The sequence below is a fragment of the Phragmites australis genome, chromosome 2 (assembly GCF_958298935.1).
Source record: "Phragmites australis chromosome 2, lpPhrAust1.1, whole genome shotgun sequence".
In the NCBI taxonomy this organism is placed as follows: Eukaryota; Viridiplantae; Streptophyta; class Magnoliopsida; order Poales; family Poaceae; genus Phragmites; species Phragmites australis.
The window spans coordinates 48,509,154-48,534,193 of record NC_084922.1 but is presented as its reverse complement, the minus strand read 5'-3'; the positions used below and the strand labels follow the sequence as shown (position 1 = coordinate 48,534,193).

Sequence of the window (25,040 nt, the reverse complement as noted above, 5' to 3'; positions counted from 1 at the left end):
GAGCCGTTTACAAATGAGTGAAGTAAACAAAGTGAAGTAAACCCATCTTCAATAGCAACTGCCCTGTGGAGTTAGGTGCTTGAGTCTATAAAAGCACATGCATGTATTGAGGTAGCTCTATAAAAGTCGTTTACAACTCATTCATGAAATGACTACCGCTTTCCAGCAAATGAATCCTTAAGTTGTCATTTCATGCTTAAAGCTCTATCGTGTGGTCACTTCGTGTTTGAAGCCTTGGTCAAAATAGAGGTGTTGACATTTAATTTATGATTAAAACTCTGTCGTGTTGTCACTTTTGTGTCTAAAGCCTGAGTCAGAACAGATATGTTGTTATTTCATGGTTAAAGATGAGTCGTATGGATACTTTATGTCTAAAGTCTGATGCATTGTCATTTCATACCTAAAGCTCTATCGTGTGATCAGTTCGTGTCTAAAGTGTGAGTCACAATAGAGATGTTCTGCTGGCAATAGGGTATTGTCATTTCATGTTTAAAGCTAAGTCGTGTGGCCAGTTGCTCTATGACACACTTGGTCGGTGGAGAATATAATAGCCAAATTCATAAAATTGAAAATAATTTTAGAAATTAGTCTATCACATAAGAAGAATATTAGTGAATTTTATCAGATATTTGGAGCAACAGAAGTTCTATGTTTTATGTAGAGAAGATGTGAGGAGAAAATAGAGCTATAAACAATATTTCTGGCGCAGTCAGGGGGTGTATATGTTTGAATTCAAATTGAATAAAAAGAAGAATATCACATCAAATAATAAAAATATATATAAATAGAGCATTACAAAGGAACTCACTTTTTCACCATATAATCTAGAGCTGAAAATAATTTTAGAAATTAGTCCATCACATTAGTGAGTTTTCCTAGATTTTTTAGAAATTTATTTGAGGCCCTAACAATTGTTAAAAGTTATAAAAGTAGCCTTTTTAAAGAATTTTAGTTTAAATTCTATATAGGATTTTTGGGTGAATCAATTAAAATAGATTGCACATGAATTATGAAACACGTATATTTTTTTAAAATTTTTTGAAGCAACAAAAGCACATATTTTTGCATATATATGGTTAATTGAACATGATGACTTATCTTGTTATGAGTATATATTCAGGTACATGAGTAACAAAGTGTAAAGATGGTCACATAAACCAAAAAATGGGCCACGTTGGACCAAGCCTGACTGGGTTGCCATGGCGAGCCCCGCGTCCACATGGTGGAAATGGGTCAGTGAAGCAAAACATGTGCATGCAGGGGTGCAGTTTAAACCAGATCGAATTTGTGGGTGACCTTTTGCAACAAAACAACTTTGAATTCTCAAAACCAGACTGACTTTTAGTTTTTTTTTTTGCATTTTTCTCTTTCTATATAGGTGTTTTTGTTCCTGCAGAAGTCGTACTCAACCATCTATTATGACAAGTTTCATCTATGGGCTCTCGATCTCGATTCACATATTGGCATCACCGTATACGCACTTACATGACACAATGATCAAGCATCCTTCTCGCCTTGAATCACATCTATGTCAGGTAATGTATTTTTTTTAAAACAATAGTATATCTTATAGATACTCGTATAAACATACTCACTTACAGTACCTAATAGATCGAATATATGGTGCTTGAAGATCGACAAAGTCACTATATGCGATGAGTATATCATCTATTACTGAAAGAAAATTCCACCTTAGTGAGACACACAAAAGCAAAACTAAAGTTTATCTCATGTAGGTAAAGAGTACAGCCACATTCACTAGCTATCTAAACTAAGGTTTGGTTCTCCATGGCAGGTTATAGCAGTAGTAACAAACAAAGGGAAAAGAAGGTTAACTGTGTACATAAGAAGACTCTAGTGGAAGAGATACAAGATCCGTAATAGATATAAGAAGACCCTAGCGGAAGAGATACAAGAACATGCTAAGTTGCAGTTTATGAAGATGTGGAATGAAAAGGAGAAGGAAAAGGCGACATTAATGATGATAGAACAACCAACAAGCCCTGGCTTTCGGAGCAGCGTCGGGTCCACGCAGGTCGATAACCAGAGATATCCTATGAATGATATCACAGAGGCTACCCCTTGCATGCTACATGTTCCGATTGGCAGGGAGACTTCACTGTTAAGGCTGCCACGGGCCAAGCCATTCCAGGTCGTGTGTTTCACAATCAAGATATTCCGGCCGGTTACAGCAGGGTACAAGTGGACTCGGTAAAGTCACTTTTCATGAAATACAAGCTTGACATCAGCACACTTGAGGATATCGAGATTCTCGATGAGGCTGTTGCAACTTCATTCTATGGCCCAGACGGGATATCATCTTCAGCCGTCAGAAGTCACAATCGCCAGCGTCACGGCCGCCCCCGCGTCCAGCATCTCTGTCTCAGGCACCTCCACCCTAGAGCCAAGCCTCGCCGCCTCAAGCACCTCCGGCCCAGAGCCAAGCCTCACCGCCTCAAGCACCTCCGCCCCAGAGCCAAGCCTCGCCGCCTCAGGCACCTCCACCCCAGAGCCAAGTGTCTCCGCCTCAGGCACCTTCGCCCCCGCGCCCAGTATCTACACCTCAGGCATCTTCGCCTCCATCGTCTGCGACTCCGGCACCTCCACCTCTAGCGTCTGTGCCTCTGCCACATTCACTTGAGCATCGGAGAGTCCCTGTCATGGTTACCCCGTACAAAAAGACTCTACCATCTTCGGTGAAGAGGTGGCTTCTATCCTTATCAAAATCAAAGGCATCATCCGCTCAGGAATCTCCAGCGAAGGGCGATCTCATGAAAGAGACTGGCAAAACATTAAGTACCTCTTAGTTGAATTTCTTGCCTACACCAGATGTTCCTGAGAAATATGAGTATGGCAAGCCATTTTTGCCATTGTTTCAACTCCAAGGAGGTCCATGAGAGATGAGGAGATTCCACGAATGGTACATGAGGGCACGTCGCGCGGGATTCTCCATAATCACTGCTTCTGTCCCCGCTAATGTTTATCTAAGCAGAGACTCCATTTCATGGTGGATTTTAAGGACACGCACGCTTTGTTCTGCCGCGACAAACTCGGCGTCAATCTCATAAGCGCGGGGTGTCTGTAAGTGCCTACAATCTACCCTTACGTTATAGAAGCTAATGATTAGTGACTTATTCTGTAGGATGCAATTTAATGATGCGGAAAAGTTGAAGGCACACGTTGGATTCATTAATCCGCAACGAATTTCCCAGTCTAACATGCTCGTGAACTTGAGGACTGATGACCCCAAGATTAAGGGGAGGAGTAACAAAGAGAAATCAAGCGTCATAAGAGAAATAACCAAAACACGCAGGCTTGAAATGTCAACCTATATAGGAAGAGCTATGCTAGAAATGCAGGACAAGGACTACATCTTGGCTCCCTACAACTTTAAGTAAGTATGATACATCATGAACCTAACATAAGTATTCAACTTAATTGATCGATCAAGAATCTAACATAAGTATTCATGTAGCGACCACTATATTTGTATAATGTTGATGCCAAAGTCGAGCAAAATTGTGATCCTTGACTCAGCCGATCTTCAACAAAAATTCTACCAAGATTTCATTGACGTTATACAGAGGTAAAGGAAATCTCCATACATAAAATTCTTATAAATAATTTATGAATTGATAATTACTTATTGTCATTCGAGTAGGGCCTACATGTGGTACGTAACGAAAGGTGGGATACACGATACAGCCAAGCCGGATGCGATGACGGTCCGTATACACTTTCCGGTAATAACACACTTCTAATGCTTGTATCTCACTATTTATGACGAAGAGTCTTATTGAACTAACGAATACGATGCGTTTTTATTTGAAGTGCCACAAGCAAGGTTTCGATAGCGTTCTTTGTGGATACTATGTTTGCCAATTTCTTAGGGTAAACAGAGGTACACAACGAACCTTAGGACGTAAGTCATCATTGTACTTGTATATTTTTATTTGGTTATATTTCCGTTGTCAGTAGTGTTTTAACTCTTTTAGTTGTGTTTTCATTTCAGGCACGGATGATCCAACGTACCAACCTCTCTCTTACAGACAAAGATATCCAAAACGTCCAACGTGACATGTGCCGGTTTATTATGCACAAAGTCATCCACGTGAGTGATAAATTCTTTGATCTCGGAGGCGAATTAGCTAGCTATCCGAGGCTTTGTGAGTGGGAGAAGAAAGAATCTTAGCAATATAGGCTTCTGATGTAAAAATACTTATGAATATTATTGTACTTGTGTTAAATATTTAAATCTGTGATGTTGAAATCTGTGATGTTGAAATCTGTATTGAAACTGTATGAAATCTGGAGGGAATAAAATATATGCTCATTATTTTTTTTAAGAAATACATATCAAAGGCGGGTCCTTATGTCACCCATCTGTGGAAATCTTTAGTGGGCTACCTGTGGAAAATTTGTTCACAAGCGGTTCCGTAAGAGGGCCATCTGTGAAAAATAATTTCCACATGCTGTTAGCTTAAGGAACCGCATGTGGAAAATAATTTTATACACAGGTATAAAATTATTTTCCACATGCGGTTCCTTAAGCTAACAGCATGTGAAATCTGTTTTGCGTCTGTGGAAATCGTTTATTTGTACAGACCTTCGATTCCAGATAAATTGGCTAAACGCATGTAGAAATGAGTTACTGACCCGTCTCTGAAAAATTTGCTTTAGTAATAGTGTGTACTGGTATTCTCATGTCAGGTTTGTCAACATCGCCGGTGCTTTCTCCACTTATCGCTCAAAACTAGAGACCCCTTCAGAACACGACGCTGTAAATTAAGTAGCATAAATCGTGATCGATGGCCAAGAACCACACGCATGCGAGCCGAGAGCTAGCAATGCTGACATATACGCACACGAAAGTGAAACGATTGACATTACGTCATTGGGAAATCAAAGGCGACATGCTGCAGTACTCATTAAGTATGGTAACACAGCAATCTACGGTCACTGGTCTATTTCGCCATCGACGCCATGTGCTCTGACCCTACATACTCGTCCTTATCCCGTTACCTGCCGGCCTGCTAATTATCCAACAAATTAAGTTGACCACGCTGCTAATCTCTTACTATTCAACCACAGGTAGCAGCTATAGCTAGGTGAGTATACATCTCAGAGAGTTTCATGTTAGCCTATACGTGTGTGTACATGCACACGTACGTACGTGACGAAGCAGGATCGATCCTGCCTGCTAATGGGGGGCGAGCAAAAGGCGCATGGCTAATATGCATGGCGTCACAATAATCATATTTTCTTTTTCACATTTTGTGTGTGTATATATATAAAGTAAATAAATGTGGTTGTTTGGAAAAGAGAAGGAAAAAACTGCCAAGTGGCGGAGCAGTAACCCATTGATCAACTGCATGAGAGTGAAAGCGTTTTTAACAAAGGTAATCGCCTTCCAAGTTCCAACTTGCCGAGATTATGTGTGGCTGTACTGTAACCGTGTAATCTATCGAGGGTCAAGTCAATGGTCTCCACATGACAATTGCCACTCTAACTCGTCATCGTTATCCCATTACTGCTATGCTACTGACCGGGCAATAACTTTTCATATATATATATATGCATGCCCAATCGATCGATAAGCATGCTAGTAAATTCGGGAGAGAGAGAGAGGATGTTAGGGATGTTTCCCATCTCCTAATTGGACTAGTATATCTTTTAATTTTAGCTTCGGCTTGCTGCTTGGAGCTTAAGAATGACTAGTACACATTTTGCATACCTATGGACAGATATGCTCATAGATTTACGCCTATTCATTGATTATTGTATGTATGTGCAACTGCGCTTAACTTATCTAATTGAGCTCATATGTCACTAGCACATCTTTGTGAAGATTGGTCATGTTGAGAACGGGCGAATGGCTATAGTTTCCTTTGATTATACGTATGGACAAATCTAGCAAGTTGGATAATGTGAGGATCTGCAGAACTAGCTCAAGAGTGGTTAATAATAATTAATTTGTGTATTTTATCTTAGCAACCTACCGTCTCTAGCAAGTTGGATAATGTGAGGATCTGCAGAACTAGCTCAAGAGTGGTTTATAATAATTAATTTGTGTATTTTATCTTAGCAACCTACCGTCTCTACGTATTTTGATAATAACCGATTCTAAGAAAATATCTTTGTCGGTCTGTCTGGTTTTACTGTTTATGTGGTAGTGTAATCTGTGTGCACCAACAAAATTTTATGTGATTGAATTAATTGCTATTGTTAATGCACGTCATCCATCAGTTTATGCAAGTACATGTAAACTACGTTGCGTGTCTATATTGTCCAGGTGTAGCTAGGGCAGACACAACTAGATATTTACCTGCCGGCCGGTTAGTCAGGACTGATTAGGACGATCGCTCTCGGTTACGACACGCGAAACTTCTTGCAAGGTTCCAGCAGAGAATTCTGCTCGTATCTCTTCCTGATCTCCTAGAACTTGCAACATGTATATGTAGTGACAAACTAAGTGGGTAGGTTAGGTTGGTTAGTGTTGAAAGACCGCTGTCCTTTCAAGTTTCCATACGCATGCGTCGAGACGTCAACCGCTAAATCTTTTGTTACGTACGTAGATAATGACAGTGGGCTCCACTACGAGTTAGATCTAGGCCGTTTATTTCTGATCCAAACGCTCGGAGAGATACTCATGCATGTCTGATGAGGCCTTCCCTGACGTCAAGATTGATCGAGCTCGGAAGATATATAACATTTGAATCGAGCGAATACAACTCTTTACACGTAAAGGTACTAACACAGTTGGAAATCATGCTTGGAACAGACAATAACAATAACAATAACATTAAGCTTCCGTTGAAACTAGATATGGCATCGGTGAAACGACAGATGTATTGCCATGCTGCTCTCTGACCTGATACAGGTCATTCTTTACCCCTGGTCGGGTATCGGTCTCCTGGAAATTGGTGACGAACTGATCGCACAAGTCTTTTCAGGACCAAACCAACCCACTGGGGAGGTTCATCAGTTAGGACCGTGCTAAACCGGCCAGAGCTATCGGGAAATAGTTTGCCATGACCTTTCTGTCGCCTCTCATGACCTGCACCATGGTGGTGTAGATCTGCAGGAACTCCTTCGACTTGGTCAAGCCATCATATTCTTTTGGCTAGGACCAGCTGAAAGCATTGCACTCCATCTCCTAATGGGGAGTCGCTCGTCGTTGGGCCGCTGCATGCGCTCGGGAAGAGATCTGATGTACTCGTGGCCCTGGCAAAGGGACGTAGGAGTCTAACACCTCCCCACGAAGGGTAGGTTAGTGATAGGGTCGCTTGCCCTTGTCTTTCTCTCGCCAGGTGCGGTCCTCTTGTTTTTGGGTAGCCCTTTAGCCTCAAATTACACCACGAAGGTCGCGATGACGAAGCAAATCGCTCAGGTCAGTAGGTGGACTATCCCGGCACGATGGGATCTCCTCGTACTCCCTACCACTGAGGGAGCCTGAGGTTCCTCCTACCATGGGGCCCACTATGAACCTTGTCAGCCACCATCTCGACCGTCCCTTATGGTGGACAGGGTGGCGGCTACCATGGTCTGGCGTCAGGCGCTCTCTACCAATATAGCGAGATTGTGTAGCCACGATGCTATCGGTGACCCCTCTAGTACCGCCACTGGCGGGTGGCTAAGATGTACTCACTCAGTATGCAAGTTCTGCACGGGGGGCCATGGCCTCGTAGTCGAGCTGCTGACTATGGAGCAGTGAGACATCGTGAAGGGGGAGCCCCTGGTGATCGCGTTCTGCGTGCGGTATGATGGCCTTGAAGACGACAACACCAATGTCTCTACCTCATGTGAGCGTTCCTTCATGTGGCGTTGCTGTTGCTAGGGCAATATATGACCATCTCCATGCCTGGCGATGGACTAGTTTCCCTCTTGGCCTACGGCCTGGGGCTTACCTTCGGTTCCCATGGCACGAGCGTCGCTATTGCCCCCCACTATATGGACCGTCATGCAAACCTCACGTTCGGCCTTAGAGCCTTCGGACTCCGGCAAGGTGTCCTGTGCTTGGAGCACACTATGCTCCTCTAGGTCGTACCTCATGATGAAACGGAATGGGACTCCGCAGTCATCATGGATTTGGATGTGGGTAGCCCAACCATAGCCTCCAAACTTGCAGAAAATGCGAAAAACACGCCCCTACCTAGCCCACCAAATATCGGGAGATGATCCTTGACAATGAATCTGGGGTATACTAGATGATGTGCACATGTTGATCTACGTTCCTAGTGGATGTTTATCGAACTAGACTCAAGGACACACGAACTTATTCAGGTTCAAGTCTCAAGCAGGGTCTTCACTCTTTATATACAAGGAGGAAAGATGTTCATACAAACCTACGTCTGATGAAGCTTAGCTATTCCTAGCTCATCATGATGGTGGGTAAGCACGCTCACCCTGCTCTGGTCGTCCTGCACACCCTGTACTATCACGAAACACCATCACGTTCACCCGTCAGATCATCCCGTAGCATTAAATGCTATGAGACGGGTCACTGCAACACCACGTTGCCCCACGAGCATGCCTCTCCGAAAGCGAGCACCTAGGGAAGAAAAATACTTAAGTATGAAGCATTAAATGAGACTTGATTGGTTAGATAAGTACTGCTCTGCGACTAGTAAGGGTTGGACATAGGATTTTGCTTTGCAACCAGAGGTTCGTCGTACGAGCCATCAAGGAAATGAAAAAACTTCATTCAAGGTATGATACAAGCCTAAGTTACAATCTGATAATTACTCTTCAATGGTCTTTGACCGAAAGAGAGATCTTATGTACTCCACCACCCCTAACACTCTACATGCAGCTTCGCCTCGGCTTTGGCACCAGCTACTGCAACCCCCTCCGAGATGGCCTCAAGGTTGAAGTTGGGGTCGCAGCTACGGTAGCACTGTAGCATGTACCTTGCCGTGTCTTTCACCTCCTTCACCATGTCCTCCACTGCCCATGCCATCAGGATGCCTGAGATTTGGGTGAACTTCTCCATGAAGGATTGAGATACAGCCTAGAGGGGGGTAAATAGGCCCTTTTTCAAATAATTAAAACAGAATAGCACAACGGAAATAAATACCGGATATTCTGATCCAGGTGATCGAATGTTCTCACTTACACCGGAACTTCTGATATACAATATTGGAACTTCCGATTTGCTTGAATATAGAACAAAGCTAAATCTATGAGCAACAATGAGTTAAACTATGAAATACAAGATGCAATAGGATAGTATACTATTCAATTTGGACAAAAACTACCAAGCACAGAGTCTAACTCAAGATATTAACCGAATTGCTCGCAAGCACATAAAAGGAGAGAAATAACCAAAGAGGGGAGACACCACAAATTTGTTCCCGAAGTTCGGATCCTCGAGGGGATCCTACGTCTCCGTTGAGGGGATCCTACGTCTCCGTTGAGGGGCTCGATCGCACTTGAGCTAGATCTCTTTCAACCATTTTCCTCACGAGGTAGCATAAAGCACTCATCAGCACAACTTGGTATTCCTTCCCTTTTAGAGGCAGAATCCGGCCTTCACAAACTCTCACGGCGCACCACAAGTGATTCGGTGGCTCATGAGTCACTCCTAGCCGTCTAGGAGACCTCAATCACCAAGAGTAACAAATGCGCATGAAGAACGCCTGGAGATGAATCCTAGTGCTCAAAGATGAAATCAATCCACTTTCACTAGATCTCTCACTCAAAACCCTTTCACAAGATGTAGCACAAAGCTAGGGGAGTGGAGAGATGAACTTTGGGGCTCTAGAGAGGTTCTAACTTGTTAAAGCACCAGCAACCCGAAGAGGTGAGAGGGGAGAGTATTTATAGGGTACCCCCCAAAAACTAGTTGTTATGCACTTTTTCAGCCCACATCGAAACTTCCGATTTTATGATCGGAACTTCCCATCAGTGCAAAGTAACAATATTCATTAGCTCTACTCTAACCAAGAACTAGGGATATACACATGTCGGAACTTCCGATTTGAAACATCAAAACTTTCGATTCAAGCGAGAACTTCCTGAGCTCCAGATATTTAAACACATCAGACATGCCGGCTCGCATCAGAACTTCTGGTTAAAATCATCAGAACTTCCGATCAAGCCAAGAACTTCCCAAGAACTAGAAATACACCAAACACTCTGGACACATCAGAACTTCCGACCAACAACATCGGAACTTCTGATGAAGTCAAAACCATCCCGAGCGCTGAGATTTTTAAACCACCAGACAATTCGGCTGATATCGGAACTTCCGATATTACCCCTCGAAACTTTCGATGTCAACACAACTTTTTTTTAAAACCAGGTGACGTGAGTGTGGAATGTGTTTCTCATCTAGGGGTTAACTTTAAGCACTAAGTTCATAACATAGTCTTCAACGCTACATCCCTCTTAATAGTACGACAATTCATATACTCAATTCAAAATAAATTGCTATAGTTAGAGGAATAAACATGCGCTATCTTCTTTTTTTCATTTTTGGGGATTGCCAACGTCGTCTAGTTTTCATCATTGGGACTTTTACCTATTCAAAAGATCATTAAACATATTAGTCTCTTAATAGTTTGCTGTCAATCATCAAAACCCGCTTAGAGGGCCTAGATACACTTTCACTCCACTAGGACTTGGATGGCATATTGACATAGGTTCAACCCTACGTGGACACCTCTTCAGTTCATTGGCTTCCAGCCCAACGCTCCTCAGAGGCCCCAGCATCACCATGAAGGCATCCCATAGAAAGTCGCACGTTGTTCGCTCATCCTCTGTCAGCTTGGAATGTCGAGCGACAATCATGGCCTTCTCCTCTTGAACTATGATTTTCTTCCACTGAAATGCAGCATTCTCCCGCTGAAGCAAACGCCTCACCTCCTTTTCTTCGGCACTAGCCTCTCCAGATCAACGCATCTGTGGTCTGCCACCTCCTTCTCAGTGATCAGCTTGCTGATAGAAGCGAGGAGGCTGGCGACCAAGGAAAGCAGGTCAGAGGCAGGAGAGGGCCCTACAATAGGCTCTGCGGACACAAGGGGTCATGGATGTTACTTCCAGCGTCAGGGCCATTGTGGGCTCGAGGGCTGGAATATCCATCCGAGGTGTCGGGGGAGGGATGACAACCAGGGTAGAAGACCTACAGCGACAACAAATTACAGAGTCAAGAAAGGACTCGAAGTACGTACCTACACCTAGCAAGAAAGCTTACCGCGTGGTCGGAGGGAGCACAACTCTCAACCTCGCAAAGCCACTAAGTTGACCAGGTGAGGAGGAGTCATGTTTGTCATCGAGCCGGGAGTGGTTGGTGTCCCACGTGCGTGCTTGGATGCCTCTACTGAAGTCAAATCCTCGTTCCATCTCTTCTCCCCTTGCGTGGAGGCTTGGCATGCAGTCTGGTCACCCCTAGCTAGCTCAACGCGAGACTGATCACTCCCCTATGGGCCGATGCCACTCACAAGACCTCTCCTCGGGGTCAACGCTGGACTACGAGTAGTCTGGTCAGCCCCGGCTAACTTAGGGTGAGACTGGTCCCTTCTCTGTTGACCAGCACTGCTCGTAGAACCTCCGCTCGTGGTCTGTGTTCAGCCCGTGGTAGGCTGGCCATCTTTGCGACCAGACGGTTCGAAGTCACGACCAGATGGATTAGGAGGAGGTAGGGTCGTGCTCTGCTAGGCACCGGGATGGAGGTCGCAGCGAATTCCCCTCCTTGAGGTGACCCGGTCGGAGGCCTCCAGAACTTCATCAATGATTGGGTGCAGAACGTCGACCTTAGGGAGGCGCAATGGCACCAATCATGAAAATCTAACTCCTGAAAAGATTGGAGGGAGGGAATTTTGGAATACCAAACTTACCCTCCTATGCTTCACTCTCTTCGATAGGGTGAGATGACAGTGCGCCGGCTGGAGGATCGTCTTTCCTCGGGGAGGCCAACATTAGGATTTGGATCCGTGCATCAACTGCATCATCAGTGAGATACGAATCACAAAAGAGATGTAAGAGGTCGCACACCCGTACAAAAAGGTGACACCAAGGAAGCGACAACGGGGTTACCTATGCCACTCTCCCGGGTGGCATTGCTCGGACTAGAGTACATAAACACCGGATGTGCTCACCTCTGGAGGGGGCACAACCGGTGCTTAATGAATTCGTGGTTGACGTCTAACCCCATCAGCTTGACCTTTTGAAGATGGCCAACCGGATAGGCTAGGGTCAGTAGCTCCAGTGTAGTCACAGGAGAATTCCCCCAATTGTCTGTAACCTGCGTCGGTGTGCTTGGCACGCGGAGGTTGTCCAAGGAATTGTTGGCCATGAGGTAGAACCAATCCTCCCTCCAGCCTAACCACGATGATTTGAGGTCCACCTCAATGTAGGAGTCCATGGCACCGCCGCAAAGGTGAAACCCACAGCTTCTGATGGATGGCCGATCACCGACCGGCATGTGTAGAAGAACCGAAAGAGGTCGAGGCACGGCTCGACCCTGACGAAGTTCTGACACAGGTGAGCAAAGATGCTTGGCATGAGAATAGAGTTGGGGTTGAGATGGGGGTAGCATATATCATAGAAGAAGATAACGGTGGTGAATAACTTGAAGAAGGGCGGTACGAGGCCCGCCAAGTAGAATGAGATGAATGGCACGATCTCCCCCTAGCGGGGAGCGGGCGCTCTCTCCCCAGAACGATACCCCGAGCAAAGGCGGTAGGTGAGCAGCCGCCGCTATACATCATCTTCAATCTCGCCCAGTTAGACTTGGATCTGGGGAAGGCAGGCTTGTTGCCGGTGCAAGCCATCAAACGAAATGGAAGATGCGGCAAGGGCAAGAATGGAGACAAAGATGAATGAGTGCGAAGGCTTGGAGGCTAAGGGAGATGACGAAAGGATTCATGGAGAACCGTGGGTAGTCCAATTTAAAGGGCCGCCATGATATCTCAACCATCGCATAAGGCGGCCTGGTGTTGCAGTGACAATCCTGTAGCATTTAATACTGCGGGATGGTCTGATGGATGAGAGTGACAGCGTTCGGTGATGGTATAAGGCGTGTAGGACAACCAGAGCGAGGTGTGTGTGCTTACCCACCATCATGATGAGCTAAGGATAGTTAGTTTTCGTCAGATGTACGTTTGTCACCTATTTTTGCATGGTTCATTTGTATGAACATCTTCTCCCCTAGTATATAAAGGGGTGAAGATCGTGCTTGTAGGGACAAGAGAGAATACACTTCGTAACAAGTTCACCTAACTCATAAGACAATACACATGACATGTGGCTATTATCCCACGGGAGGCCTGAATTTGGATAAATCCGTGTGTTCTTGGGTCCAGTTCCATATGCATCCACTAGAAACGAAGACCAACACACGTCCATCGTCTGGTATACCCCAGATTCATTGTTAAGGATCATCTTGCGATAATATTCTTTAATTACCTAATCTCATTGAAAAGAGTTTGTTTCATGTTTATTCATTGCCTTGACGGGTTCTTATTGTTGAAGTATAAGTGAATTGTTCATCTTCCTCATCAGCTTAGTCTTTTAGTTAAACTGGTTGGTATATGCAATTCAATATGGTATAAGACTAGAGATCTCGAGTTTGAATATTGACAGACACAATTAAATAAAAAATTATAGCTAACTTGTATTTTCATATCTAAGATCAGAGGGAGTGTTAAAGTATAAATAAATATTTCTCTATCAACTTAAATGTTTAGATAAACTAATTGGTGTGTGCAAATCAATACTTATAACCATAGGAGTGAAGAGCATAATTGTCGGTATTATTTTTAGGTCTAGCCGTGCAGTGGCGTGGCCACGTTGCTAGGTAGGTTTGAAGGATGTCTGAGAAAAAAATGAATTGTATATTAAGTGTACCGCTACGTTGACTTACTATTGAGTGTACCGCTTGACCTGAGCTCTATATGAACACTGCTTGGATCTGTGCAAAGGCCACTTAGGGGATCCAAGGCATCCTGCTGTCTGTCTTTCACGGCCTCACGTGGTACGCTTACGTGCATGCTCCAAAGCCCCTTTTCCTTTCTTTCTTTTCACTTTTTACTGTTCTAGTATCTAGCTATAATATCCTGAGTGTGCATACAACTATCTCAAGCGAGCTGTTCATCAGTTTAACGCGGATGATCTTTCTTTGATTCAGATGTATTTGTCTTTTATACGTTGTACCCTCGCATCTGAGTGTGTGTTTTCCTGAACTGAAATTAGTCTACCGAAGCAACGGACGCGCGCGCGATGTCGTACTGGAACAGCAGATCATACTTGGGCGCCCAGAGCGGCAACAACCAGCAGGACGGATACGGCGGCGGCCAGCAGTATGAAGCGACCAGCGGCAAGAAACGCTCGTCCTCGCGCCTGAAGAAGAGCAGCGGCAGCAAGAAGGCCGACGATGGAGAAGAGTATCCGAACTACACCGCCAACAACAACGGTAGCCACGCCGACGCCGACGACAAGGGCCGCTACAACAGGAACGGCAACTACAACAGCAACACCAGCAACGATTACAGCGGCGGCGCCAAAGCCTACAACGGTAGCGCAGTAGGCTCTCCCTACTATGGAGGCGGCGGCGGCGTCGGCGTCTACGGCAACAACTCGCCCTACGGCAACGGCGGCGACGTCTACGTGCCATACAACGCCCCCGCGGCGTTCTGGGCCCCGCAGGACGGCACGAGGTCGCCCATGTACATCTCCACGAAGGAGGTGCACGTGTACGCCGTGCCAGGGTCGCAGAACGAGAACGACAACGATCAGAAGAGGAGAGGCGGTGGCGGCGGGTTTTTCGGTCCGGCGTTCCAAGCCGTCGGCCACTTCTTCGACCGCAGGTTCGGCTTCCAAGACAGGAACTGACGCACAGATCGACGGCGTGCTGCACAATAACCGCACAATAATGCATGCTCGCGTCGGGTCTGCCACTGAATGCATAAGTACCACTGCCGCACGCATATTAGTATTATCACCGTACGCACGTGCTAATTAAGCTCCTCACCAATGGAGCCATTTGTTCGCATCAAATATTGTGTGCTTTCGTTTTAGTCCCGGTCGAGTTTGCCAGTGTTTTCCAGTCTGCAGTTATCGATGCCGATCTGCAGAATTGGGTGTGGTGTGTACACTGCATGCATGCATGCATGCGAGTAGATCTGCAGAACTGCAGATTATGTATATTATTGTGTGCTTTGTTTTGCAATTGCGAGTGGGTGTTACATATATATGGTCACTATATATTGATTGGCTAATTGCTGGATTCTTAAAGTGATCCGATGACCGGGTTTGGTTGGATGCCACGTGGTTGCACAGTCAGCTAGCTTGCGACCTTTTGACTTGAACGCTTGCATGCATATCCAATCCTCAACCTCAACCTAACGCGCATCAATCTGCACAAAAACGACCCCTAAAGTTCTAAAATCTGCACAATGACGATGGATGGATTGATCTAGCTCCTTGAAGGTAATTGGAGACGGTCCATTATTTAAATTTCTTTTGGAGATGGTCAATTACACATGGCCAAGCAGCAGCTGTTTCTTTTTTGGAAAAATCGCAAATATCTACCTATAAGTCACTTGGGGTGTGATTGGTTGCCCGTACGGATGGATACTGGTTTAGCGGATACATATAATTTCAAGAAGATACATATTTAGTTGTCCGCATGTATTGTTCTAGTCCGGCTGACCGGATACAAATGTATGTCTGCAGCCTGACCCGGTGAATGCAGGAAAGTAATATCTACTCATGCAGGTGGATCCACTTGTCAGTATCACAAAATCATTTCTATACGAGTAATCAATCACAGTCTCAACTCTTGCATCCGCTCATACGATCTGACATTCGACCAATCAAACATAAACTCAATTCAACCTGTTCAAATAGATACAACTAACTAAAGAATCTTATTTTTAACAAATATAATTCTACTCATACTACTTCCTCTCAACCTGCATATACGGTCCATACGAATAACTAATCACACCCTTAAAGTTGAAAATACCCTCTACAAGCAGTGACTAAGCTACATATAGCTTGGGTGATACACTGGCACATGGTGAAGAACATTTGTACTAATATAAATTTGCGTATGTTGTTAGATGGTTTTTTAAAGGTGTTGTCAGATGTATAGTGACCGTCACGCCATTGATGGGCCGATCCAGTACTAAGAAGACCGAAACAGCTGCTGCTTAGAGCCCAACATTGAAGTGGACGACTCCACCGCATCGGCTGCTGGGCCAAACACTGCAAAATACCCGTACAGAACCACACGAGGAAGAAGAAAAAGAAGGTGACTACAGCAACTGGGAGCAAGCAGAAGCGATGGGGAAGAAGCGGCAGTTGCTCTGCCTCGCCGCCGCCATCGCCGCGGCGGCCATCCTGCTTACCGGTAACCAAAAAAATCATCGTTTCTCCTATCCCAGCCCCCTCTTTGAACCGTTGCCGTACAAAGATCTCGTTTTTTTTTTGCCTTAATGCTTGTGCTCATGGCCTGCTTGATTTGGCTACAGCGTCGGCCAAGAAGTCCCGCGATGTCACGGAGCTTCAGATCGGCGTCAAGGTAGGTACTCTGTATCCAAATAGGTTTCTGATCCGTCTTCACTTGTTGTTCTTTTGGATTCTTGCGGATCTGCGATTATTCAGTTCACCGACCTAGCAAAAATACATGGTCGATTTAAACCAGTATGCGGGGTACGAGGCGGTGGGCGTGAGCAAATTTGGTAGGAAGGCTACCGAGTTCAGAAAGGATTTGGCTTAGATGATGCTAGATCTAGAATAGGGAGCTAAACAGATCTGCAAGTGCAAAATTACCTCATTTTCCCCCCATTCAATCTTGTTATGAGGGAGTCATAGGAATGTTCTTAGTTAACTTGAGTTTTATTATATGTCAATTACAAAGATGGATTTGGAAAATGATCATGGTAGTATTAGTTGTTCAATGCTTGTTAGTTCTTATACTCTTGTGGACAAACTAGAAGAGGTGTATAAGTTTATGTAACCAACTAGCATGTATTGGACTAGTCCCTTGTATTGAGCAGCTGGAGCACATTTGGCACATGCCTAACAGAAGTTGCATTTGGACCTGTAAGAAGTAACTTGGTTGGAATGCTGTTAAATTCACTATTTTGCAGCTTTATCAAATTCTCCAAAAGGTGGATGAAAAATTAAAGTCCGAGAGGATAACCTCTGTTCTGGATTTTGGTCAACACCACAAACAGAATACTCCAAATTATTAAATCATGCTATGTGAGAAATGGAATATTCAGTCACAATTTGAAGCGTGCAGTGGGGAGTGTGGTTGGTCGGCAATTTCCATATCTTCATGTTCTGCTTTGAGCAATCCCATTTATGCTTGAGCAAATATTATCGAACATTTATTTATGAAATGAGAAGGCAACGTACATAGGCTATGATTCTGTTGTTGTTGTTATATTCCAAAAGGTAGTATCTTTTGACTCTGCATGACATTTGTTTCTTTGGTTTATCCTCCTTTCAGTACAAGCCAGAGTCATGCGCTGTGCAAGCACACAAAGGCGACAAAATCAAAGTGCATTATCGTGTAAGTATTTGACCAGTATTTTGTAACCCTAAGGTTTTATTTCGCATGGTTTGTTGCAATGCTTTAGCCTTTCAAGAATATTTTTCATAGGTACTACACATATATTCACAAGTTCATGTTTAGGAGCTTCCGTAACTTGAACTAATTTATATAGCTATGCAGAAAAGCATGATAACTTCCTGGTAGAGTGGTCCTTGTAAATTCTGTCCTTTGTTGTGCGTTTTTAGCTTGTTTGTTTTTCATGTTTGATTAAATCACTCATTGATACTTATCTTGCACCATTTTACTTTCTGCATTTGTTATCATTCTGCTGAATTGCTTAATATGCTGCAGGGGACACTCACTGATGGATCAGTCTTTGATTCTAGCTATGACAGAGGTGACCCATTTGAATTTACTCTTGGAAACGGCCAAGTGATAAAAGGTTATTATTCTTTCCCATAACATTATACTTTCTATGTTTATCTGTGGTCCATACTAGACTGACTTGGACTACAAGAATATGTCATAAAAAATTTGTCCAAATGGCTTATGCTATTCATATCAGAAGCAATTGCAAATCCACCGACCTACATTATTGTTTCTTTCTTTAGGTTGGGACCAAGGATTGCTAGGCATGTGTGTCGGTGAAAAGCGGAAGCTAAAGATACCTGCAAAAATGGGTTACGGAGAGCGAGGCTCCCCACCTAAGATTCCAGGTATGGCCGATTATTGTTTTTTGCTTGCTTGTTCGTTGTGAAGAAATTATGTGTGCACATTCTCAACTTTGATATGGCTTACCATGTCTCGGATGTGCATTTTACGATCCAAGTGGTTTTTCCATTACTATCCTACAACACTAACTTCGGGTTTTGTAACCAATAGGTGGAGCAACTCTAGTCTTTGACACAGAGCTTATTGCTGTCAATGGAAAGACATCTGGTGGTGAAAGCGAGCTTTAATGAAGAGTTTCAGCTCGTTTGTGTAGCTGCTTCACAAACAGAATCGCACTGCGGGTTCATTAGATAAAAGGATTTTTGTTTCCTTCATGTTAGTTATGTTCTAAATGTTGCAGAGACGAGTTGCATTAAACGAAGTGATCCATGTAAACGACTTACTGCACTGCCCATGTACTCTGCCAACATTTTTCTCTGGAGTGGATCAAAACTCGATTTGTCTAGTCGCCATGTCTCAAGTATTACAACATTCTTACAATGTAGCTGTTAAGACAGATCGATACCTTGTAAAAATTCACGTGTGATGTGTGCGGAAACAACCTATTGGCTCATGAGAACTGATCCATGATTACCACTCTGCGTCTCTGATGTTTTGGCTTCCCTGTGGACTGCACGGAACGTTTGGATTTCACGCAGTACTGCTCTGCCAAGAACACTAGCACGAGCTGGTCATGCACGAACCGGTTCAGAGGGCATGGCCACAGGGCGCAACAGAGCACAAGCATCCTGTTTTCTGAAGCCTGAATCCATGCGGTTTGTCATCGGCGCACAGGAACAAATATTGCGTTTGCAGCATGGCTCCCTGTCGTCTGAAACCTGAACCGCGCCTGTTGAGGGACTACAGTCTCGAGCGATGCAGAGGCGAAGAATTGCTAAAAGCCATCATCACCCCTGTAGTTTGGTACAGCATGTGTGTGCTTTACTATAGATCTTTGACCTCGGTTGCCGTTTGCTGGTAAAGTGCCAAGACCAGTCACACCTGAATCCTGAACAGACTAAACTACACATCTGATGTGTAAATGCGCCACAATGAATGAAGGAATTCGTCTGAAAAGCGTTAAGCTTTGCAAGCCTGATCGATGCGATATACCCAGTTGGTTCTTAGGATGTGGGCATCCACATCCACTTGACCAATTTTCGACGTGAAGGATTAGGCCTCGTTTCACACGGGCCTGAGTTGATGACGACGTGTGGAGTCAAAGCTAGCTGTTAGCTCCATCAAACCGGTCCAGAACTCCAAGCGGATCGACGACGGATTTGACGCCCTGCACGCATGGGCGCAGACACCTTTCCTCCTCCATGGCTTTTCGCCCCCGTGCATGAGATTGTTGCACTGTGCATGCCTCGAAAGAAAAATATGATGGTCTCGCCGGGGCAACGGACAAGGCGTGCCGTTTCCTATCCCGTGTTGCGGCATTGTTCATGAGCTGTAGCTGCGCATGGCATGGATCATGGATGCAGCGCACACCTCGCCGCCGCCGATGGCAGTGGCGTGCTCACACAAGGGAGGCGCCAGACCAGAATACTGTGCCTCGACTGTAATGAGCTGACGGTGGCCGCTTCAGCTTCTTTTTGCCATAGTAATTGCGATCGTTGTGATGTGCTAGCCTAATCGTCAGGGAGTACCGGAGTACACCCCCAGTCCTCTCTGCACTTTTACAGTCTTGCCCGTGCTCGAGCTCGAGACTCGAGTAGAGTGCCTCTCGTTTTTACTGGGAGAATGTCACCTGCTCCTCTGCTTGCAGCCAACGCCAATGGCAGTCCAGTCACTGATTGGGGTGATGCCTAGCCCTGGCTCGGCTGGCTCACAGCAGGTGAGCAGAGACCCTGTCCTACCATCTACGACCGGTCTACAACAGCAGCACCACTGCTGCCTCCTGCAGAGAAACAAGTCCCAATGGTATCTCTGCCCCATTAGGCTAATCAAAACCACTTGTCTCCCGGCAAAAATTCAAAATAGACAATAAACATCATCGTATTTATCAAAATAGATAATTTTATCGACGTATTTGTAAATTTAACATATATATTCGACACCTCAAACATCTAAAATCCGATTTCGGTAAGGGAGATGTAAAAAAGGATGGATCTGGTCTAAATTCGACACCTGATGTACCGAAAACTCTCTGTATTAGATGCTGAATACGGACGGACGTGGTGATGCGTCCCTTCACGTCGCGTCATGTCGTCACTTTTGGTGCGACAGTCGGATTCGCTTTGTCGGTTTTGATAGCATCCGGTCAACATGAAGCGATGGGTCGACATAAGCACACGAACACCGGAAGTACGAGTAACAATAGGAGAAACTATGGCTCAAGCGTCAGGAGGAGGAGCGTATGAGAAAGACAGCGAATAAGTGCGCCACGGCTGAGGCAGGTGAAGCAAAGAGAGAAAGAAAGTGGGAGAAGACCCGTCACGTTAAAGTGGAGGGCCTCGAAGCACTGCGAAAGGGTGAACATCCTAAATGCATTTAGTAGAGAGTATTTATTATAACGCGGTCTATTTTTATTCCCTAAGGTATGTTTGATTTAGCAGCGGCACGTTATTAAGTTAGTCTTTATATGTATCATACATGTGAACGTTTGTTGTCGTCATCTCTTTATAGTTAGCGTCCATTCACGTAGTGAGAAAAATCACATATTCTATGTAATATTTATCAATATATGTAATATCTATACCGGGTTATATGATAATCTTACTCACGAATATTATTGTTCGACGAATTAGAATTTATATCTCCCACTTACTTAAAAAAAGTTACCTACACAACTACCTTCAAAAAAAAATTACCTAAACAAATTACGCAACGTGAGAGGTGAAGCAACTGAGGTGCTGAATATAGCCCGGCATGCTTGAGGTGCCAAATATAGGCCAGACTCATCCTTTTTCAGCGCTTCAGGTATCAAAATCAGATTTTTAGTATTTAAGGTGTCGAATACATGTGCTAAATTTATAAATACACTGATATATTATATATTTTAGCAAATACGATAATATTTATTATCTATTTTTAAATTTTTGTCTCGTCCTTCATATCACTTGCCTCAACGCCATACATGTACTGTAATACCCCTATTTAACCCTATGGTCCACCCGTCATCTCTCCCCTCTCTCCTGCAGTTACGCAATACTTCCTCCCTTTCATAATACATGGAGTGGTTTGGCCCAGTGTGATCTTCAAAACTAAATTATGACCATAAATTTTTTCTATATTATATTATTTGTAGCAACAAAATTATAGTTATAGGAAAGTAATTTTGAATACGAATCTTATGGTACTAATTTTATATCACAAAACATATATATATATAGCTAAACTAATTGTTAGTAAAAATTATAAAGTTTGAATCTTAAATTAGCTGCGCGCCTTGTAAAAAGAAATGAATGAAGTAATTAGAAATATGACTACATATACAGCAACACGCATCAGCAGCAGTGACAGGCACTTTCTACTACAAGTATCTCTTTCCTCTCAATGATTGGAGCCCATGTTACCGAGGAGGAACAGAGAGAAAAAATATGTCTGTCACAGACTCACAGGCACCGGTAAAAAAGACAGCAGCTTTCTCCTCTCCATGTCATCAGCAGAGGAGTAGGAGTAGGAGTACGAGAGCTCCACTAACAAAGCTGCTGCTTTGCTAAAAACTAAATAAATAAGTAATTTAAACCATACTCGACTGGATGCTGCGATGAGCTGTAAACAAGACGGGCCCCGGCGCGGGAGCGTCCAATGGGGACGCGAGATGCAATCTAGACAGGCCGAGTGCTGGTACTCTGGCGGGCGTGGCGATGGCGATTAGCGGTGGTTGGATCTTGACCGGACGCCGAGAGGGAGGCGGATTATCTTTTGGGGTTGCTCGTACTCCGTGTCTGGCGTCTCCGAGGACGGGGAGGCGCAGCTCCACATGGCAGGCGGGATAAACTAACCTGCCACTTACCCATTTGTTGCGTTGTTACGCCGACGATAAGACGCCGGGCCTCTTGTTTAATCGGGGCCAAGCGCGAACGCCGAGGCAATCATTGACAGGGGATTAGATCAGATGCCCTGCCCAGTCAGGGCTGCCGCTGTTGCGATTGCGCGCGCCTCTGGTCTGGCGATTCCTCCCCACCCCCACCCCCGCTCTGCGGTGGCGTCCGTACGAAGCCTCAAGGTTTCACTCGCTTGTCTGCAGTAATTTTTGTCATATAGTAGGACTAATCTAATGTTGGACGTGTCTGGAGTTATGGCAGTGAATCATTGCCAAAATCGTATTGGAATGAGTGCAGACTGGACTTCAGTGGTGGATCAAGAAAAAAGAAAAAGATACTCCATTAAGGAAGTGTCTATTCTAGCACTACATATCACATATCATATGCACTATGTCACAAGTCTAATAAAATTAAAGTTTAAATTAGACAAAATGCAATACAAATTGTTAAGTGTAAAGTATGATGCATCAATTATTCAATTTGACTATTTAAGACCTACAAATCAAACTATCAGATATGGCTGCCGGCGATGACGGCGTGGGCGTGACGTGCTGGAGCCCGGAGTCAGTGACTGGAGTTGCCAAGTTGGGGATGAACAAGTTGGGCTATGCTAGGAAGCAGGGTACTTAAAAAATTAAGTATACCCTGGGCCACCCGATGACCCCTAGATCTGCCCCTGAAGCTGGTAAACGTCCTAGGTTACTACTGTTACGTATGTCAGGCGCCGCAACATTGGCAAGGCAACACATCAGGTCAGCAGCCTGCGGATGGTGGATTAAGGGTTGGCCTGCGTGATGATGCATCTTTGCTCGGAGTTCTTAGCGGTTGCCTAGTGTGAACTGTGAAGTATTGCGAGTTCAGAACGCTTTGTTTCTTCGTGGCTTCATCGCTATCTTCCTCCAGAGCAAGTTCACGGTTGCTGTGTTACGCTATGGAATCAAGTAACATAGGAGGGCTTGCACCAATTTCGGTAGGATTTATCGTCGTTGCAACTAAACTAAAATGATTTTAACTAGCTGATACGTTCAAAAGTAGAAGCAAAAAACTGTTTTTTGAAAATCCTAATCTTGCTACACCTCTTGTTCCATGTTATTTTATCTGCCTGTCTTTGTTTTTTCCTTCATTAGCCCGCGATTAGTGCTGATGTTGCTGACACAAAGCATGGCTCTAGTAACGAGCTGCATGCATGCATGCATGCATCACAACTCATGCAAGCTTCCACTGGATCGGTGCCTGTTTATACAAAGTGGAGGGGATGGTTGAGCCAAGCAATATATTAGTGTTAGCGTACTCTACACCATTATATATTTATATTGACAAACAAAAGGCTAGCTCCAGATCTGGGATTCAAACAGAGCTGTGAGTAACCACTTGGCGAGCATTGCTTGGCAGACACTTTGTATATTGCTGTCAAAGGCGTGTGCAAAAAGATGCCGCAAGACAGGTGTTTGAACAAGGGCAACATCTGAATACAAAATTGCTCTGCTTTTGGCTTCTAAAGTCGCAGAGGAATTGGAAACGGCCTTTGCGTACCTGGCATGTTGATGACCCTTTGTCAGATATAAAAAACTCTAGTATCCAAGTGGTAGCAAGCTCAGCTGGAAATTTTTTATGCTGAATACTCTTGAAAGGATATACTTCATTTTGTTCACGGGCAAACATGAATGAAGTCGTGTCATGAGTAAATTAAACCAAATTATGAGGACTGGGGATTTAAAGTTTTTGAACTGCGACGTCTTGTACAAGAATAAATCACATGAAACAATGTAGTTCGATTGATACTGAGGTGATGTGATTTATGACCACTCTAGAAATTGTGAGGGTAATAGTTAGAGCTAGTTAACTATTAGAGTATATTTTTAAAAATTTATATGAATCTTGATGTTTTTAATTTCCCATACCTTATAGAGAAGAGATATGCGGAGGTGAGAGCTTACTTCGTGTTTAGAGTTATCTCTGGATGAAAAGATTGCTCTCCAAGGTTGTCTTCTACATTTTCAAAATAAGAGCTAGCAGGTAACTCTTATCTTCCTCTGCACTCACTTCTCTCCTCTCCACGTATGAAAGCTAGCAGCAAACTCAACCATTAGAGCTCCCAGTAAAGAGTCCTGCAGCTTCAACACATAATGATTTCATTTCCGTATTACTCAAAGAAGAAAAGATGCTAGATCCAACATGAAAGCGTGCTCATCCTAGCTTGTCTACGAAAGAATCTCGAAACAGAACTTTGCTGGTCTCCCCATCATCATGTCACGAGCAAAAATGTAGGCCTATGATCTCATGTTATCCTAGAAACGGAAAAACTATATGCACGAATCTTAAAGGCATTTGATGGCAGGAGACCTCAACGTGCTAGTTAATTATTCAGACAAATTTGGCCGGGGCACAGCAGAATTTTGGCGCCCCACAAACTTACCGAGAAGCACTGTATATGACTATTTGGGACCTGCAATCCTGTCCATTTTCTCAAGAATTTAAGAGGGGCATCTTCTTTTTATTGATCAGACCTGTCAAATTGTAGCAACTGATGTTACAGGCTACTTGAAGTATCCAAACAAAGATTGAAAGAGATATATCACAAAAAAATCAAGGCGAAATAACTCCTAATTGAGAGGATATGATCTCTACAGTTCAGAAGATATGATAAACAGGCAGCTCCAACAATGCCTCTGATCAAACTGTGCAGAGTATGACAAATTGTCACTGATGCATGCATGCAACAGACTATTGGTATAGGCAGGAAGGATCAAGTGGCATGGTGCTGCTCCTGATCCTTGAAGTGCAGAAGAAGCATTGTTGGAGGGAGCCATCATCGCCGCTGACACTACTCC

The 25,040-nt window shown here is 44.2% G+C and overlaps 2 protein-coding genes across 2 annotated transcripts; both read left to right on the top strand.

Annotated features, from left to right (window-relative positions):
• The first annotated feature begins 13,950 nt into the window (after positions 1 to 13,950).
• On the top strand, positions 13,951 to 15,218 carry LOC133910211 (uncharacterized). The gene has a single exon (XM_062352723.1). It carries the CDS (start codon positions 14,221 to 14,223, stop codon positions 14,830 to 14,832), a length of 612 nt encoding a protein of 203 aa, XP_062208707.1. The 5' UTR covers positions 13,951 to 14,220; the 3' UTR covers positions 14,833 to 15,218.
• A 972-nt stretch (positions 15,219 to 16,190) lies between these two features.
• Positions 16,191 to 18,791, top strand: LOC133909451 (peptidyl-prolyl cis-trans isomerase FKBP15-2-like). The gene is made up of 6 exons (XM_062351887.1): positions 16,191 to 16,354; positions 16,476 to 16,525; positions 17,462 to 17,524; positions 17,858 to 17,948; positions 18,118 to 18,222; positions 18,389 to 18,791. Exons 1-6 carry the CDS (start codon positions 16,288 to 16,290, stop codon positions 18,463 to 18,465), a joined length of 453 nt encoding a protein of 150 aa, XP_062207871.1. The 5' UTR covers positions 16,191 to 16,287; the 3' UTR covers positions 18,466 to 18,791.
• Positions 18,792 to 25,040: the final 6,249 nt, after the last annotated feature.